The sequence below is a fragment of the Hydra vulgaris genome, chromosome 01, assembly GCF_038396675.1.
Source record: "Hydra vulgaris chromosome 01, alternate assembly HydraT2T_AEP".
NCBI classification, from domain to species: Eukaryota; Metazoa; Cnidaria; class Hydrozoa; order Anthoathecata; family Hydridae; genus Hydra; species Hydra vulgaris.
Window position 1 is genome coordinate 66,026,620 of NC_088920.1, and position 20,568 is coordinate 66,047,187.

At 27.9% G+C, this 20,568-nt stretch overlaps 1 protein-coding gene across 2 annotated transcripts in view; it reads right to left on the reverse strand.

Annotated features, from left to right (window-relative positions):
* Positions 1 to 20,568, reverse strand: part of LOC136075533 (uncharacterized) — a 68,749-nt gene that overhangs the window by 27,752 nt on the left and 20,429 nt on the right. For both annotated transcript variants that reach the window (XM_065788965.1, XM_065788964.1), the window contains exons 2-5: positions 20,104 to 20,131; positions 19,239 to 19,526; positions 12,728 to 15,269; positions 433 to 488 (exon numbers count right to left, since the gene is read on the reverse strand). In XM_065788965.1, coding sequence (XP_065645037.1) covers positions 433 to 488; positions 12,728 to 14,253 — 1,582 coding nt within the window. In that variant the 5' untranslated portion in view covers positions 14,254 to 15,269; positions 19,239 to 19,526; positions 20,104 to 20,131. The remainder of the gene's footprint in view (positions 1 to 432; positions 489 to 12,727; positions 15,270 to 19,238; positions 19,527 to 20,103; positions 20,132 to 20,568) is intronic.

Below are 20,568 nucleotides of genomic sequence, written 5' to 3' on the forward strand. Positions count from 1 at the left end.
CAAAGCTGCATGACAGAGTTAAGGTTTAATTCTTTAACTATTTAGTATTTAATAGTATTAATATAAATATAATATACATTTAATAGTATATAGTATAAATATTTAAATATTAAAATATTTGGTTGATGATTCTACTTTGTTTCTACTACCTTTAGAAGTATTTACAAATTATTTTAAAAAAAAATGAGTCATTTAGAAATGGGAATTTAGCAGTATTTGCTAATTAATTCAAAAAACGATGGGAATTTAGCAATATTTGTAAATTATTTTTAAAAAATTGTCCATCTGAGCTTTCAAATTTTTGATCAAGTGTATACTTTTATTGCAAGTTAAACATATCCCAAATTTTCCAATTAAGTGCGCTTAATGTCAAAAATATATTTTTTTTTAAGTTCAATTTTTCTAAAAAATTTAATTTCAAAAAATTCTCACCCTGTTTAAATTCTGGTTTTACTTGATTAGACAGATTAGAAACCATATCTTCATATCTAAACAAATTTATTTAAAAAATAATTTTTTTATCTGATATTTGAAGTGATTGTGATTACTTAAAAGTAATAAAAAGGATAAAAATATATTTATTCAGTGGCGGTTCCAGCTTTTATCGTTATTTGAGATAACTAACTTCCAAATATGGTACAAACTCCAAACATTTATATGTTTATATTTATGTCAAATAAGGATGCTTTGCAAAAAATTGTGATGATCAGAGTCTAGGAACAAAAAAGCCCTTAAGTTTTGGCAGCAACTGCCCCAAACTTGAGAGCAAGTCTGAAAAAATATTTTTTATACTATTCTTAACTAAAGTTATATTCATTGATAAATTTTTAATTTCACAGTATAATTTCTCAGCGTTCAAAAATTATGAACGTATAAAATTTAAATCCCCTTCAATTTGAGAGGGTTACAAATTTTATATTGTCATAAATTTTGAATGTTAAAAGATTATTGTATGAAATTTAAAGCTTATCAATGAATATAACTTTAGTTAAGAATAATAAAAAAAGTCTTTTGTCAACTTGTTGCTCTCACATTTGGGGCAGTTGTGGCCAAAATTACAATATTTTGCATTGCATCTTTATTTGACATAAGTATAAACATAAATATTTGGTGTTTGCTCTGTGTCAGGAAGTTAGCTCAAATTTCAAACACCAGGAAAATGATGGATCCACCCCTGATGTTGTATGCTTATAAAATATATTATTAATGTTAAACTGCAGTCATACTACTACTGTAGGAGGGAACTGTAAATTTCATATATTTCTATATTGAAGTTTAATAACCATTTCAGACTTTATTTACAAATATTTTTTAAATCTTCTTGTAATGTATTTTAGTCATAAAAAATTTCTTATGATATATGATTGTGATGTAATTGTGATAAACTGATATATGTAATTCAGGGTCTAATGGGTAGTCTGCTTTACAAGTTTTAAAGTAGAATGAAATTTTAGCGTTTTAAATGCATTTTAAATTGGAATGCAATGTCTTGTTATATTTTGTTATTACTTTTTTTTAGTTTATTATTAGGCTATTAGCGATGCAAAATTATATTTAGGGCAACATCAATTTTAGGAACAAGTGGCATCTGTTAAATTTGCAATAATTACAACTTGTCATCAGTGCTGTTTAGCTATGTTTTCTTCACATGATATCCAACATGATTTACATTTAAAGAACATTTTTGCAATAGCATTAAGGATGATGTTTTTTTTTGATAGTATTAAGGACTTGTATGATGTTTAAGGGTCTTGAGCTAACATTAAAATTACTTTTTTTGAAAATATTTTAATTCCTATATTATTTTATTATATAGAATTCATTTATAGGGTGGGAGCAGTCATTTCCAAAAGAAATTATATTAAAAACTTTTTTTATCATCTTGCAAGCAAAAGAATATTTATTTAGACATTTTCTCATAACAATCAGTACCAAATATAATCACTGAAGTTTTTAAAAAAAAATTAAAATCAAAACAAAAAATTATCAGCTAAAAAATTACGTGGTTTTTTTTAAGTTTTTTTTTTTTTTGCTTTATCTTTTCATTATTTTTTAGTTATTTGTTATTGCTATTGGATTTTTAGCAAAAATGTCTGTATTATTAGCAAAATTATTTGCAAAAAATAACACATGTTGAGTTTTAATTTTATATTGGGTCACTTTTGATTGTTTTTTGTTTTGCTTTTTTCTTCTGTTCTTTTTTTTTTTTTTTGTTATAATGATTGATTTAATCAAAAAAATGAAAAAACATTAATTATTACAAACTTATAACATCTTATAAAGAACTAATTTTCTTATAATTAAATGAGAAACTTTTACTTTGGATATAACTCTATTACTAATTTTTCAAAATAATATATCAAGGGAGTTTAGAATAAATATACTTGATAACGTTATCAAGTATAAATATATTTGAAACAAGGGTTTGAGAGATCTACTAAAAAAACTCCCTCGCTATATTGTAATGAAAAATTATTAACAGAGTTATATCTACAGAAGTTTTTTTATTTAAATCAGTATTAAAAGTATTTACGCTTGAAGCAATGTAGCTCTCACAATGTCTTTGTTTATATTTATAAGTTTTACTTTGCAAAAAAAAGTAGTTTAGAAAAGTATTATTTTATAACGGTTTTTTATAGCAAATTGTGTGATACCAAAAAAGTGAAAACGTAAATTTCCTTTTAATTTAGAAAAAAATTTGATTAAAAATTTATCTAAATTCTTTGTAAACATGTTAAAACACTGCATCAAAAATGTTTATAAAGCGTTTTTTTTTTTTGGTCAAGGTAAGTAAAAGCACAACAATATATTTTTTTAACAGATGGTACTTGGAAAATTAAATCTATATTTGCCACAAAAAAAAATAAAGCTGGCAAAGTAACTAACTTTTTTTTGCAACAAATAATATTTTTTGTTTTTGTTTAACTTCTTAAAAATAAAAAATCATTAATATTTGCAATTTGAAGAAATAATGAAAAATAAAAACTAACATATTTTAATCTATTTATATAAATGTTGAGAAAAGAAAGTTTAATGTAAACTAATTTATATTAAATGATAATAAAAAACTAATATTAAATTTAATTATTTTCAAATTAATTTGAAACAGAATAGAAATCCCACAATTTGTACATTTACAAAATAACACTTCTAGATTTGTTTTTCTTAGTAAATTACACTTCTTTTGCAGTAATTTATTTTATTGCTAATGTTTAAAAAAGTTAATGACCTTAATAAGAAAAAATTTAAAAAACAAAAGTAACAGCTCTGGAGGAACAGCAAGCCAAGGATGTAAGCATCATTTTATCACAAACTTCAGAACCTAACACTAGCAACTGCAATCCAACAAACTCCGGCTGGGCCTCAGTTATTTCGGAAAGAGGTAAAGTTACTAGATCAAACGCTCAATTAAAATTACTTGATGCAAATGCATGTGAAGTCCAGGAAAGGGTAAGAAAACAAAAAAATAATACTATTTTTGGTGCCATGACATTGCTATCTCCAGTAGCCACTGACCGTATCGAACATAACAAAGGGCTGGTTACATCACTCTTAAAGGAACATAACATTAAAATTAAACATGTTGCCATTAGATGCCTCAGAGGTAGAAAAAAGCACCCTAGCTCAAACGGGTCCATTACAAGTAGTTTTTAGCAACACAGAAGAAAAAAATGCGATTCTCAAAGCTGCCCATAAACTAAGACTTAACAATATCCGAAATTGTATCTAAATCAACCCAGATAAAACTCCTGCTCAACAAAGGAAATCAAAACTGCTACACATAGAATGTAACAGGCTACACATAGAATGTAACAATCAACAGGGAAAATTTTAAAAGTCAGCAAAAAGATGACTCAAAAAATGAGACTCGATTTTTGGAAGAAACATATGATGTTAAAACAGATTTAAAACTTAAATCAGTTCAGAACAGAATCAATAACAATATAAAAATGGTTATTAATAAAAAAATTAACACAATAAAACATCTGAACAATTTTAGTTATTTTAATACAAATGCGACATTTGTATTAAAATAACTTTGCCTTTTTCAAACATTAATAGCACAACCAAGTCTAGTCTTTATAACAGAAACATGGTTTAATAAAAACTCTATTTCTAATCTCACAAACTATATTACTTACAAGCATGATCGAAAAACTAGTCCTTGTGGTGGAGTCTGCATTTATATATCTGACACACTAATAAGCCATGAAGTAACTTATCTTGAACTTAATGAAACTGACTCTGAACAAGTTTAGTGTTCGATTAACCTTGAAATTAAAAAAATTTTGGTTGTATATACCATCCACCTTTCAGTGATGACATTGTAAATAATCAGATTGAAGCCTCTACAAAATTTGCATCTAAATTAGTGGAAAATAAACACTTATCAGGTCTTCTAACCATGGAAACATTTTAACCTTGACAGTACCACATGGTCTAATTACACTGCATCCACCACAAACGCGCTAGATGAGGACTTTATTGAAACATTTGATTCCAACCATCTAACACAACATGTCAATTTTAATACTTTTCAATTGAACTCTATATTAGGCCCAACTAGGGGCCAATCTTATATTAACTGAATTAACTGTATTTTCTCTTGAAAGACAGTCTCAACATGGCTGCACCAAAAAAGGACAAGCTCATTTATGTCTAACTTGGAATTATGATGTAGAATCTTTAAGCACTTCTAGAAATTTGTTTTCTTCATCTCAACAAGGTTTTAAAAATGGTAACTACAAAAAAAAAAACACGTATTTCAAAAATATCGACTGGGTTAGTTGTTTTAGAAATTTAAATATTGATAAATGTTATAAAGTATTACAATCTATACATATCAAGGGATGTAACCTCTAAATACCAGAAATTAAATTGCATTTTCCTGTTTTGCACAAACCTTGGATCACCAAAGAGGTAATCTCTGCAACAAAAAACGAAAATAAACTTTATTTTAGAAACTGGCATTTAACTTTATAAACCAGCTGGCATAGACAGCATTCACCCACAAGTTCTCAACAAATGTTCTTTATCTTTGATTGTGCCTATCGCTTATATATTTATAAAACTTATTTCTGAAGGTCTATTCCCAGGTGCATAGCAGGAAGCCTAAAAACGCACCGCTTCACAAAAAGGGATCTTAACTTGATTCATAAAACTACACACCCATCTTTTTAATACCTGTCTGCTGCACACCCCTAGAGTGTATTGTAAAAGATTGTTTAACTGAGTATCTATCTGCTAATAGTCTTTTATCTCTAAACCAGCACAAATTTATTCCAAATAATTCATGTATTACCAATTTATTGGAAACTGTACATCAGATCTCATATTCAATGGCAAAAGTGTAGATACTTAATATCTAGATTATAAAAAAAGCAGTTGACCTACTCCTGATCTTATGCTCCAAAAATGTTTTGATTATGGTGTCTCTTATATGCTACTTAACTGGATATAATCTTTTCTTTCTAACAGAATACAGCAAATTGTTATGGGTTCTGCTACTTTATACTGATTACCAGTCACTAGAGGTGTACCACAAGGATCTGTTCTAGGACCTCTCCTAATCGTCTTATACATCAATGACATTATAGACCTAGTTAGCAATCCAGTAAAGTTATATGGTAGAGAGCAAAGTTATATCTACCAATTTGACACCTGACAGCCTAATTATTCTCCAGAACAACATAAACAGAATCACATCTTAGACTATGACCTGGGGCTTACATCTTAATTACAAAAAGTGTCATATCTTACACTTCAACAAAAACAAAAATCCTAACCACCAATACTATATCTTGGCTCCACAAGGAATGCAGCTTCTCCATTCCTTTTAAGACAAAAGAAATCTTAGCATTTGCATTTTACAAACCTCAAATAGGACATGCATGTTGAAATAATATCATCAAAAGCTAACTCTGTCCTTGGTCAACTAAAGAAAGCTTTTATCTATAAAAATGCTAGAAATCTGGAAGAGACTTTAAAGTCTGGAAGAGACTTTAGACATCTCTGGTCAGACCTAATCTCAAGTATGCTGCTCCTGTATGGAATACTTTTTCTGCCCACAACATTAAAAAAATTGAAAAAGTTAAAAATGGCGCCACCAAAAAATTGCGCTCCTTACAGTGTTATCCAGCAAAGCCAGATTATCAGCAAAGCCAAATTATCAGATCTTCATCTCATCTCACTATTAAAAGATGCAATCAAGGTGATTTAAACTATTACTTTATTATTAGTTATTATTATTTATTATTAGTTTATTAATAACTTAGAAAATATTTGTTAGCTTAACCCACAAATGGCCATCCATATGATTGAATAACTCAAGGACACTAACAGCGTCTCCACAAAAAGTTCTTTAATACATTAGACCTCAACAATAACATGCAAGTCATCTCTACTAGACTTAATTTCTTCCCTAACAGAGTCGTCAGCTAATAAAATTTACTCCCACAAACTGTGATTGACTTGTTCTAATAAGTATCAACAAACACTTTGATTGGCACTGGCTTTATAATTATCCACCGAAATGCTGCTACAGCTCATTGTCTACTGACAAGGAGCTAAAGGGTTGCTACCCTTTAGCACCTTGTCAGTAGACAAAGCGAGAGAAAGAAAAAACAAAAAAACATCTTGACTTTGTGCTAAATTTAGCACTTTTATTTAGTTTAGTCCTCATGTTAATATTTTCTTGCCGCAACTAATTATTATTATTGTTATATATATATATATATATATATATATATATATATATATATATATATATATATATATATATATATATATATATATATATATATATATATATATATGTATATATACATACAGTCATAGACAAAAGTTTGCGACCACTGTGATTTTCGCATATTTTTTAATGTATTCTACTCTGAATTGCTTTTGGGCTACTTTAGTGCTACAATTTTGTACCAATTTGTGCTAATTGTCAATCAGAGTCTAAAATTGATGTCTACATGTTTATTTTCAGATATAACTGAAATATTTAGGAACATTTTATATTACGGAGACCTTATTTGAAGCAGTACTAGTTAAAATGGTACGCAGTAAAGAACTGACATCTGAAAAGCGAGCTCAGGTCGTTATTTTGTACAAAGAGAACATTTCTATAAGACAGATAGCCAAAAAGCTCGGTATTTCACATCCCACTGTTGTAGCTACTGTAATGAGAAATCAAGAGCTGAAAAGTTTTAAATCCCGTTCACGCGCTGAGCTATAATAAAGGCAGCAAAAAAATCACCAAGAGCATCCTCAAGTGCCATTAGAGGCAAACTGCCTGGATCACCATCCAAGAAACCAAACAGTCGGACAATACACAGACGATTATTTGATGCAGGCTTGAAATCTTACCGACCAGCACAGAAGCTGAAGCTTTCACCAAAGAATATTCGCGATCGCATAGCGTTTTGTCAGAAGTACAGGCAGTGGACACCAGCCCAGTGGAAACAAGTGATGTTTTCAGATGAGACAACATTCACGCAATTCTACTCATTTTGTAGACATGTCGGACGCCCACCAAATCAGAGGCATAATCCAAAGTACGTTAAACCAACAGTCAAACACGCTCCAAAAGTTATGGTTTGGGGAGCAGTCTCTGGTAGCGGTCGTGCCGGCATTTGGACTATGCCTAAAAATACAACGACCAATGGTTCTGTTTACTTGAGTACACTGATGGATAAGCTGCCACCATTTGTACCAATAAATGGCATCACTTTTCCAGCATGATGGCGCACCTTGTCATGGTACCAAGGCTGTTAAGGACTGGCTGCGTTCTGAAAACATCCCGCTACTGGAACCTTGGCCAGGCAACAGTCCAGATCTCAATATTATTGAGAATGTTTGGACTGTAATGAAGCAGAAGATTGCTACACATAGCCCAAGTTCTAAGATGACCTCATCAACTGGATTAAACACGTGTGGGTGCAGGAGATTACACCGGACTATTGCAAGAAACTGTGTGAATCGATGCCAGGACGTATTGAAAATATTCTCAAAAATAAAGGATTTCATTGCAAATACTAAAATATGAATAGACATGCTGTTTAACCTGTATAGTGTGAATAAACATTCGAAATATATGTACTGATTTATAATTTACTACTTGTTTTTCTAATTTTGAGTGTTTTTTGCAAAAAAATTGCAGTGGTCGCAAACTTTTCTCCATGACTGTGTATATATATATATATATATATATATATATATATATATATATATATATATATATATATATATATATATATATATATATATATATATATATATGTATATATATATTTATATAGGTATATTTAGGTATATATACAGAACACAAAATCCAGGTCAGCATATAGCAATGCCTATACAAAAGGCAATCTATCTTTGCTTAATAGAATGAAGGAACAGATACAGTAAAAGGATGCAAGTTATAATAAATAAAAAGCCAAACAAAAATGAGTTTTGGTTTATCATTATAGAGATGACTACGATTGTATTTGTAGAAAAAAGAAGAAATTCAACCTTACAGCAATGGGAGCATGGCTCAAGTTTGGCAGATAAAGCAGGTCTAATAACATTTTCTACGTGCTTTTAGACTTTGTTTGAGAGTAAGAGGGTTGTTTTTGTCAAAATAGGAATGCCAATAATATTGCAATAATTTTTTGCAGTAAATAAATGAGCTTTGTTTTCTAACAAAAATTGTGGATTTTAAATCCAGACTTAAAATCGACAAGCCACTGCAAGCCTTAGGCTGTTACAGAAGAGAGACCAGATTAAAATTAGGCTGCTTGTCCTAAGCAATCAAAAAGTGACTCATTTAAAAAATAATCTCAAAACCTTTATATAAAGAAACAGTGTGAAGACTAATAGTAGGAGAGTTGGAGAGGTCAAAGTTTTCTAGAATTTTGAAAATCTGGAACCACTTATTTAGCACTTATTAAAAGTTTAGAAAAAATTGAAGAGAATTCCGGAGAACACTGTTATTAAGACTATGATTGAAATCTATTCTGGAGCGCAAACTGTAGAAGTGTTTAATTGAGAATTAATTTTACCATTGGAGTGATTTCCATGTTCAACAGTGGGTTAATCAGTTGAACTGTCAGGAAGAATATGGCCATTATATTCAAGAGTCAAATTAGAGTAAGATTTCTTTGCAAATAACTCTGCTTTATTCTGGGAAGAAGTAAAAAGATCAGACACATGAATTAGAGATTAAATGTTAGACTTACTTTAGTTAATGACACTTTTGAAGACTAAGCAAAAGTCTCTAGAACCTAACACCTGAGATAAGATACAAGATTTAGTAAACTGAGAATAACAGAGTTTAACATCAGACAGGACGTTTTTTTATTGTTTTGCAATAATAAAAGAACATTTGTTCTTAAGAGAGATGTTCTTTTAAAAAAAAAATGAAAAAAATGATTATTGTTTAATAAAGTAACTGTTCAAGATGGTGAAAAATAAGGAGTAAAATGAGGCTTGACTTAAAAGTAAAGAGAAGTAATAAAAGCTTCCAAATTTTTATTTCAGAAGAAATAAAATCTTCCAAGATGCATTTTATGAATACTTTTTATTGATATAAACAAATTTGTTTGCTATTTATTTAGATGCTGGCATACAATATCCTTTCATTGTTATATAAACTTAAGTATTTATATGGTGTAGTATTTGCTGAAAGAGAAGATGATCAGATGAATGTGTGGCGTGACTCTAGCAAGACAAGAAAAGGAGGCATACTCTTAGACAGATTTGAAAAAATGTTGCATCAAACAACATTTGTTGGAAAAGATTAAAGTAATTTAGGTATCAGCATGTAGAGAGGCAGTAGCTTCAGTAGAAAATAGTAGTAGTAGTAGTAGAAATAAGAAAACTTGAAGAGAGTGCCTTACATATTGTATTAATGAACTTTAGTTAGGAAAAAAAAAGATGCTCTTAATTGTTTATATTAGAGAAACAGCATAAAAGAGGAAGGCTAAAGCCTGATGATGATGATAATGATCATTAATATGTAATATAATTTATCAAATCCGGCCCCAGTCAAATATCATACCCAGTAACTTACTCATAGTATTTCCAAATTAGAAAATGATCAGATAGATGGTGTGACTCTAGCAAGAGGAGGCATAGACTTAAAGGAGACATAGACATTTTTTTTCATTTTTTTTAAATATCTTTGCTTCCAACAAGGCTACAAGCAACCACTAATAGGGTTGGAAGTTACTGGAAAAGAAAAGATGAAGTTTATAGAGCCATATAATAATTGACAGATGACTTGAAAGATTGCAAATCATATGAATCAGGAAAGCAAGATAAAGGAAGCGAATTCCAAAAAACTGATGTTTGAGGAAAAAAACTAGACAAGTGAGAGGTTTTAGAGCACTTTTTTTAGAGTAGTCACAGGAAAAATGATGAGTAACATAAGAATTAACTTAAGTAGATGGCACAAGAGATGCTGTGATCTCAATGTTGTAGCAGAAGTGAGATAATTTTCAAGCTTAAATGTCCCCTCCAAGTGATCAAAGAGTGTTGGCTTCTTATCAAGACAATTCAGCTTTGTCTTTAGGTGAGGTGACAAAACTTGAACTGTACAAGAGAAGTGGAATAACAGATTTACCCTTATTATTGATGCTCTTAAAGATTTTCCAGAATTCGTGAGAGCCTAATTTTTGAGATGAAATTCGAGATTTCATGACCTGAGAATAGAAGGCTTTAGCATTAGACAAAACCTTTTTACAATGATTTCTAATAATAGTAAATAGCCGTATTTTTTCTGGAGAATTGTTTTGCTGATAGATATGGAAGTCCCAGTTAGCTTTAAGGTAGTTGTAAGAGGTACAATGATAAGGGGTTCTGATGATAAAGAAGAATGAGATAACAGTTTTAGAGAGATTAAACTGTGATCAGAAGCACCAAAAGGTGAATGTGGAAAAACTGAGCACTGACTAGGATCAGAAACAAGACATAAGTTAAGTAGAGAAGATAAATGATTTAGGTTGTCTGGAAAACGAGTTTGAAAATTGACTATTTGAGTTAGAGATTGAGGCAAAAGTTGTGGGCCTTAACACCTGCAGAGTCACTGAAACTAGAGCATTCAGTGTGATTAGCATTAAAGTCACCAACAACAACGATGTTGGCTGATGGATAAAGAGATGGGCTTGATCAATTTGATCAGAAATAACATTAGAAAGAGTGCGGTCTTGAGATGAAGGAGAGCGATATAGAACAGAGAGAAAGGCAATAGAGTAAAGTGGTGCTAAACAAAAAAGCACATAAAAGAATAGTCGGTGTATTCAAACCTAGTTTCCTAACGAATAGGTGAATTCTTACAAATGTAAAGTCTAGTCCAAACATGTGACCATTTGCGTCTTTACAAATTAAAGGAAGATAACCATCAACACTAAGATCACGAGATATGACAGTTGAACTCAAAATAGTCTTACAAAGAGCAAGTAGGTCTGGTGAACTTTGCAAGAGATAAGACTCAACAGAACAAAAGTTACTTCAACGATCACGAATATTAGCGAATGATAGGTTTAGAGAATTTGGTGATGACGATGGTTTTATGTGTTTTATAGTTTTTGGTACTTTAGTCATTTTTAAATTTGTTAAAGTACTTGACTCAAAGCATAAATAGTACTCAGTACACTATTTAATAGCCCAGACTAATAATAAACCCTAAGCCATAACAAAGGGCTCCAAATGTGGCCTTGACAAGGCACAACAAAAGTACAAACAGGGACACCATCCATGCGCTACATGGCACTGTTAGTACTCTGATATTTTACAGCTGTTTATGGAATCAGCCTTTCTAAGAGCTACCACAGAGTTCGCAAAACCTGACTACCAGCCAGCCTCAGAACCAAAAAACTGATTTTTAGAGCTATACCCTCATTAGGAGATAATAGAATGAGTAGCCTAGTCATAAACACAGAAACACAAGCAAAGCCCATGCATTGAGTCAAGAAGATCCAGCATTCAACATTCTATACTGGAGACAATGTATTATAAATACATCTGCTCCAGCCTTAGAGATGAAGAAGGAGTGCAGGGCTGGTCAACATATAAAATTTGTTTATCCCTTAAATAGAGTCCGTTTACCCCTTAATTAAAAATTATTTACCCATTAAATCTTAGACAGATAAAAAAAAAAAAACGTTGTATAGAACGTTTGTTAGAAATTATTAAAGTGATTTAGGTCACAGCTTGTAGAGAGGTAGCAGCTTCAGGAAAAAATGGATGTGGTAGAAGTAAGAAAACCTGAAGAAAGTGCCTTACATTTTGTATGAATGAGCTTTAGTTGAAAAAAGAAAATGCTCTAGAATGTTTATATTAGAAAAACAGCATAAAAGAAGATAGCTAAAGCAAGTTGTTGATGATGATGATGATTGATGATGATGATGATGATGATCATTATAAGGATGATCATGATGATGATAATCATAATGATGATGATGTTGATGATGATGATATATAAAAAATATATTTATGTTAGATAAAATTTAGAGTAACTTTCTGATGAAAATTAAATCAAAAATATCTAAAAAATCGTCAATTTTAAACATCAATTTCAAATATATAGCAGCAAACTTAAACATAAAAAATTAAAAAAATATAATGGATGTTAAAAAGTAAAATTTATATATGATTTTATATATATATATATATATATATATATATATATATATATATATATATATACATATATTATAAATTATATATTTAAAAAAAAACTCACATGGAGTTATTTTCATGAAAAATTTGAAACTGTGATCTTTCCTTATATTTCTCTAAGTCTTGAGTAGATCCACAACCTTTAAATGCCTTGCAATTCTCATTTATTACAAAGAAAACATCTGTTGATTCTCGATTTTTCGTATTGGATGATGATGCTATTATAACTTTTTCAACAACCTTTTCTTCTGACCAATTAGTTAAAACATTTCCGATAGTTTTATCCTTATTTAAAAGCTCTTTGTTATCTTTACAATTCTTAACTAACACTGTTAAATGTGAATTTGATCTTGAAATAGCATCAACAAGAACATGCCGAAGATAAATTTCTTCTGGACTCACAAATACAATTACAGATTGAGATTCTGCTCCTGAAAATCCTTTGCAATCAGTTACAAGAATGTTTGTGTTATATCTTAACTTTTCTTTAATTTGGTTTTTTTCTTTTAACAATGGTGTGTATTTCCGCAAATGTGGTGAATAAGTTACTGCTTTAAATCTTTTAATATTCTTTATTGCATATGCAGCACATTGCACTTCTTCTATGTTGTTGCATATAACAACAGTTTTTCTTAATACATTAAAACAAAGTTTCTCTAACATAATGGACAATATTTTTACAGATTTAATATCTGTTATATCATAAAAAGGTAAATATACAACCTTGGGTTTTTCTCCTTTAATGGAGTGTCCTATAACACTAGATTTAAACTCATATTGAGTCTCCATAAAAATATATGGATCAATATTAATAGTACTTGTTAAGTTATAGTAAATGGAATCTTTATCAATATCATAAAAATCATTAACATTTGTATCAATATATTTGTTTTCTGAAGACTGATCTGAAATGGAGTCTGAATATTTATCAACAGTTTCATTAGTAACATTAATTTTTTCATTATCTTTTACATTATTTTTCATGGAATTAATTTTAGAACTTTTCATCTGCAAATCTTCACCTTCAAAAGAACTTTTTTTATTTTCTAGCAATGTTCTTAAGTTTGGTTTTGGAATATTTAAAACACTTTTTGTTTCGTAAATGGTATTTTGAGCAATATCAATTAGTAATTTATTGCATTCGGTAACTCTCATTGATTTATTTAGAAATATGACCTTCATTCCTATTATTTCTTCTTGAAAAAAATTTCTTTGTAGTGTATGCTTTTGTTTATTTGTTACCAATTCTCGATTCTTTGTAATACTCTCAGGAATAAAAACAACTAAAGAATCATTTAATATAAATGTAAATAAATCTTTTATTTGAGTTGCTTCATCTTCTTTAACATACTCTTCAGAAAGTTCTTCAAGTACAAAACATACTTTATTACTGTTGATGCTAGCCAAATGCATTAGTAATTTCGGTAGAGAAATGTTTGAAATATTTTCTTCCTGAAACATGCTTTTCCATAAATTGTACAAATTATCACAAACAACTGTAACATTTGAAGTTTTCTCTATGCTGCCAACAAACTCATTCATATGGCATTCATACAAAGAGAAATGGTTACAACATATATAATACAACATATATAATGGTTACAACATATATAAGGTAAAAGAATTTTCTGAATTCTTCATAATACAATTTTTAACAATATCCTTTCCTACTATAGATTTTCCTGAACCATATCCTCCAGTGATGATTTTTTTCAATGCTTTATCATTGATTGCATCCCTTTGTTCAACATTAAGAAGCAATGTTTGTATCTGTTTTTGAGTATCTGATTCTAATGTGGGATAACAATGGTCAACTTTAGCCATTAGGACCATAGTTAAACTAATAATTTTTTTAAATAGTATTTCATTATTTTGTAGATTTACTTTTATCATGCAGTATTCCTTAACTGATCCCCACCAACTCTCATTTTCAAAGTCATCTTTACAAAGAAATAAAATTTGATGTAAATGAAATTTCTCAGAGAAGTGAAAAAATAGTTCCTCTTTTAAATGTTTACGATCATGTAAAGGTAAAACTACAATTCCCAAAATAATTAGCTTATTAGCACCTATAACAGAATTATTAACATTAACAAATAATATGATATCATTTAAACAGCTTTCAGATTCCAGCTTGAGACAATCCATTGAAGTAGCAATACGAGCAATTATAACAAGGTTGAATTCAGAAACAAAAATTGTTATTCTATTTTCTTCGTTAAAATTAGTGAATTTTTCAATGTTACACTTTAAAAGAGATGCATGATATTGTAAACGGTAGCCAGGGAATACAGCACGTATGCCTGTACAATTCACAGTAAATAAATTGATAAATTTGGAAACGACAAAATCTAAACTGTCATTTTTAGCAATAGAAGGAGAGACATGAATAACATCATTACAATCAGGAAAATTTCTATTAAAATAATCTAATGCAATTAACTCTATTGATATATTATCAGGTACTTTATCTAAACGAATGTTGTTTATCTTTCTCCAATCCAAAGTATCTAATGCTTTTATATTTTCACTAAACTCATTGTTAAAAATTGGTTCAGGTGTTGCAATAAACAAACCATTATAGGGCAGCTCATAGTAGCAATTATCTGAATGAAAAAAGTAAAATGTACAGGGCTCAAATTAACGCAAAAAATTTTTATCACAAAATCTTTTTATTTGATATCCCCCTCTCCTTCCCAGGTGTAATATATTGTAACCCCCCTCTCCTTACCAAGTTTATTATAAGTGTATAAAATACTATATATGCTATATAAAACTACATTATTTTATCTAGTTTTTTATTAATGCCTTTATACAGTCTATAAAAAACATAAAACAAGTTTGAAATAAAACAAAGTAAACTACTCAAATTAATTTAGTTAATGAACGATAACTGTTGAAAATCAATCCATTGTCGTAAAACTTTAAACTTAAAGGGATCCCAAGTGTTGGGACAAGTTGTGTTCATATCATAGATAAAAATTAGAAAATAAGTTAAAAGTTTTTTAAACTTTCCAAAACAAATTATAGAATGAGATATTAACTAAAGCATTTATTGTTTTGCCATTATACTTCCAGTTGAGAGCCTAATTTTAGGCTCTCAAATCTGCATAGTTTTTTTCGTAAAAAAACATCTGGTTTCAATTATAAATGTTTTCGTGAGTTTTCTAAACTCACTTCAATTTTACCCAATCAGATTGGGTTTTCCCCTACATATTTAGTCTGCAATGGTTTTAAAAAATATTCGCTGTAGCATGTTTATTTTTTTGTTCAACGTATCGTTAAGTGTTTGAGTTAAATAAACTAGCATAATAAAAATAGTAATTAGGCAAAGAGAACTTTAGAATACACAAGATATTAGATATATTATTGTTAGAAAATAAGTAATCAATTTTTTTATATACACCACTAAGTACAATTTAATCCAACATGTTTAAATTTTGAAAGATTTAAAAACCTTTGTTTTATTAATAAATTGAGGAATCCGTTTCAAAAATAGTCTTATATTTTTAACCTATTATTTTATTTACATTTCTAACTCAAGAAACCATTTTTAAAAAGATCCAATATATTTTTCAGATATTTTTAAAATTAATAATAAAAATTGAATCCTATATTTTCATTTAACCTCCAAAGGAGAAACTCATGCAATTTAAAATTGATTTAAGCTTTTTAAAAGAAACTTTTTTTATTGACGTCAAATATAAGTGTATAAATCAGACCTGATTAAAAAATTAAAAATAGTCAAAGTGTCGGAACTTTCCTTCGCAAGAAACAAAATGGGGTTAAAAATTATGAAATTTGTTTTGTTACTATCTTATTCAATAAGTTGTTTTGGAAACTTTAATTAACTTTTAACTTATTTTCTAATGTTTATCTATGATATAAACACAACTTGTCTCGGCGTTTGGTCACTTAATATTTTTGCACATCGGCACCTAATATTTTTGCACAATCAAATGAAAACAAATCAAAAAAAAAAAGTAAACTCAAAAAAATACTAAATTTTTTTTTTCAAATTGATTAGCAATAAAATGAAGTTAGAAATATATTTTTTATGATTAATATGTTGAATTATACTTTCTTAAGTATAAATTTAAGTAAACGCCTAAATTTCAATTTTTATTTTGCAAAAATAGTATTTTCAGCACTAAATTAGAATGATTATTTTAAATTAGAATGATTATTTTAAATTGAAATTTTTTATAATTTAGTTACTATTTCAGGGTAATGTTTGCAATAGAATGCTTTTACTTTTAAGACTATTTTTAATAAACAAAAATAATACTTTTATAATGATACCTTTTTTTATTTCAGAGTTTATTTTAATTTTTTTAGAGTATTTTTTAATTTTTTGTTATATTTAACAACTAGCTGACCGGACCCATAAAAATATGGGTCATTGTAAATCTAGTCCACACTGACCTTATCTATACTTTTTTCTTATGTAGATATCCTAGCTTTCCAGACCCATAAAATGTGGGTCTTTACCGAACCTACTACTTCTATACTTATATATCCATTCTGCACCAATCATTCCTATACCTTTTCCTTTTTTACTTCAATATTTTTTGGTAAAATAAGTCATTCTGAAAAATTGCTATAAGAGCAAAAAAATTAATATTCGCACCTTTTCTTATAATATTTTCTTATATATTTTCCAAATAGAGCTTATAAGAGATTTATAATTAGGCTTGTTTTCTTTTAAAGCTCAGTGGTTTAATGCGATGTCATTAGTGTCGTGTTTAGCAAAAAAGATTTCTAATTGTTAAAATTTTTTTTTAAGTTTTCTTATTTTATAGATATATTATGCAGAATTGTTGCATGTACTGACTGCTAACTCAATGTATGCCAAAGACGTTTACCCTTATAGATTTAAAATTTACCTTTATAGATTTATAGATTATAGTTTGTACTTAACGCTATACAAATGACAGAACTAAGAAGATCTTAGAGAATTAAAAACTATAGACGCAGCCTTAGCCATAAAAGGTGAATCTAAAAGTTAAGCCAAAAAACTTTTGTGCAGTGACTTCAGTTTGTGGCAAAAAAAAACTTTCTACATACTATGTTTGCTTTTACATTTTTTTATTAACTTTAATTATGGTGCATACAAAGTTATTAATTTTAATTATAGTGCACAAAGAGATATAAAACTGTTACAGATATGACATTTCACAGATAAGAGTTTGTATTTATTACAAAAGTAAGACAAATAGTTTTAAAGAAATACCATAGTGCTTACTATATTCTTTATTAGAATGTATCCTATAAAAATATATTCGCTATATTTTTAAGTAAAAGTAACTTTCTTAAAAAATTAAAGCAAAACCTTCTTTTTAGTTTTTTGCCACAAAGATATGTATATTTTTTTATTTGGTATTCTTATAGATATGATATAAATGTTTTGTCTGAGGTTTATATTAGATTTCATCCATAAAGTATGTCACGCTGAGCTGAGCTTTTTAAAAGAAGTATCACCGTTTGCGCTTTTGCTTTAAATTACTTTAAATTCAAAAGTGAATTTCTCTACGTGTAAACCAATACTTTCCTGCTTCTTTTAATGTTGTAACACATAAAAACTTTTAACTAAAAATTCTTTTAACAAGAAATTTTGAATAATATATGAAATACTAGAAGTTTTTGAATTTTGTTGAGCAAAAAGAGTTGCTATCCAATTTTGGGAAGCAAACTAGCTCTTTTTTTATCAAAAATGTTTTTTTATCAAAAACGCCTCTGAGAGTCTCATTTTAAATGAAACTTAAATTTTAAACAAATAAAATTATATAATGCCTATATAGTAAATATTTAAATTTTATTCTAAATGAAAAAATAGAAAACGAAGAAAAAATTTTAAGTTTAAATATTATGCAGATTAAAACTTTCAATAAATAAATATGTATAAAATAAACAAGAACAGCATATTTGATTTAAATGAAACAAGAATCAAATTAATGAAATAGGTTGAATATGTATTATAGACTATAAATATAATTCGCAGAGAAATATAAGATTTGGAGTACGAAAAAAAATGGAGACAACTAGCTACGGCTAAAACAACAATTTTAATTTTATTGGTATGCATTTGTTATTTAGTTTTATTAAAATAAATTTATTTAAATAATTTTTTAAATATGTTCTTTAATATAAACACAACTTGTCTCAGCACTTGGGGATCCCTTAAAAAAATTTGTAAAAGATGAAAAATATTTATGAAAAATTTTAAAAATTTGTGAAAAATTTAAAAAATTTTGTGAAAAATTTAAAAAATTTTGTGAAAAATTTTAAAAATTTTGTTAAAAATTTAAAAAATTTTGTGAAAAATTTAAAAAATTTTGTGAAAAATTTAAAAAAAACTTAAAAAACTTTGTGAAAAATTTATAAAATTTTTTAGAAAAGTTTAGAGAAAAATTTTAGAATTAAAATTAATTGAATCGAAACTGCTCTGTCTGAACCCAGTGTTTATTAAAAAAATTACTTTACTTTATTAATTAGAATGTGATTTAGATTTTACAAACTTATGATTTAAATTGTTTATTTTTGTGAAAAATTTAAATAACAAGTAAAAATAATACCTGTAATACAAACCAAGCAACTACGTTCTCTTGAACTATTTTCTCTTGAATCTTGAAATGAAAACTTAAAATTGAATTTTGCATTTTCAAGAAATAAATTCTCTACTTTCACAAACAATGTAGCATTTTTTTTTTTTTGTTAAGTAATATCCATAATCATGTTTCTTGTTATTAATATCTTTCCAAGTATTATTACTATTTAATTGACATTCAACTTTTCTTAAAATTTCATTTTCTTGTAAGTCAAACTTAAAAATACAACCATTTGGAATTTGACATTCAATTGGGCTGAAAAAAAAATGAAAATAATAATACAAAGAACTATAAGAATTCTCTTTAAAAAAACACTTCTCCCTTTTTTTTATTTATTTTATTTTAATTTATTATTTGGTTTAACACAATTTAATCAAAGATGGAGAGACTTGTGTAATGAATTAGTTAGTAGATAATTAGAAAAAGATTTATTCTTTAATGAATATAACCATTTTACATTCCTTTGAAATCGAATTTAAATTTTTATTTTCAAAATCATATTTAAATCAAGTTTTTTAATTTAAAAAAAATACTACATTAAATAATCAGTATCTTTTTGAGGGTTAATGCATTTTTTAACCAGTTTATATTTTCTGAATAATAGCACTTCACACAATTAAAAGATAGTTTAAATATTCCAAAACAAAAAATTTTTTGCTTGTTGTAAGATGGTTGACAAATATTATAAAATTATTTTCTTTCACATAAAACAAGCCCTCCATCCTGATACAAGAATAACTACCAAACATAAACAGCTTATAATTAATATTAAAAATTAAATAGCATAAACCAGGTAACATAAAATAAACAAGATTCAAAGATTTTTAATTACCTTATTTCTTCACCACTAGAAAAGGAATCTAAAAAGTAACATTTTACTACAGTATATTATTATAGAATTGTTTTTTTCCATCAATAAAATTATAACAAATTTTGAACAAAATAAAAAACAGCTATCGTACTTTTATTTGTTTTATTTTTTTTTTGAAATGTTTCTTTATTTCAGTTTTTTACTTGTTACATTTAGTTTTTGTTTATTCATTATTTCAGACATTAGGTTTATTAGAAAGCCTTATATTGTTTATTGCATGGGTGTGGAGTCGTAAAAAAAAAGTACCAAAATTTTTGAAAAACTCTTCGAATTCTTTAAAAAATATTAGGCGATAAGTTTAACAAATTTTTTTTTGCCAAATTAATGAAAAGCTCTTTGAGATTTATTATGAATATAAGGTTATTTTAATATTTTGTACATGCATGTACAATACCAAGAATTGTCACTATTGGAGTCAGAGTTGCA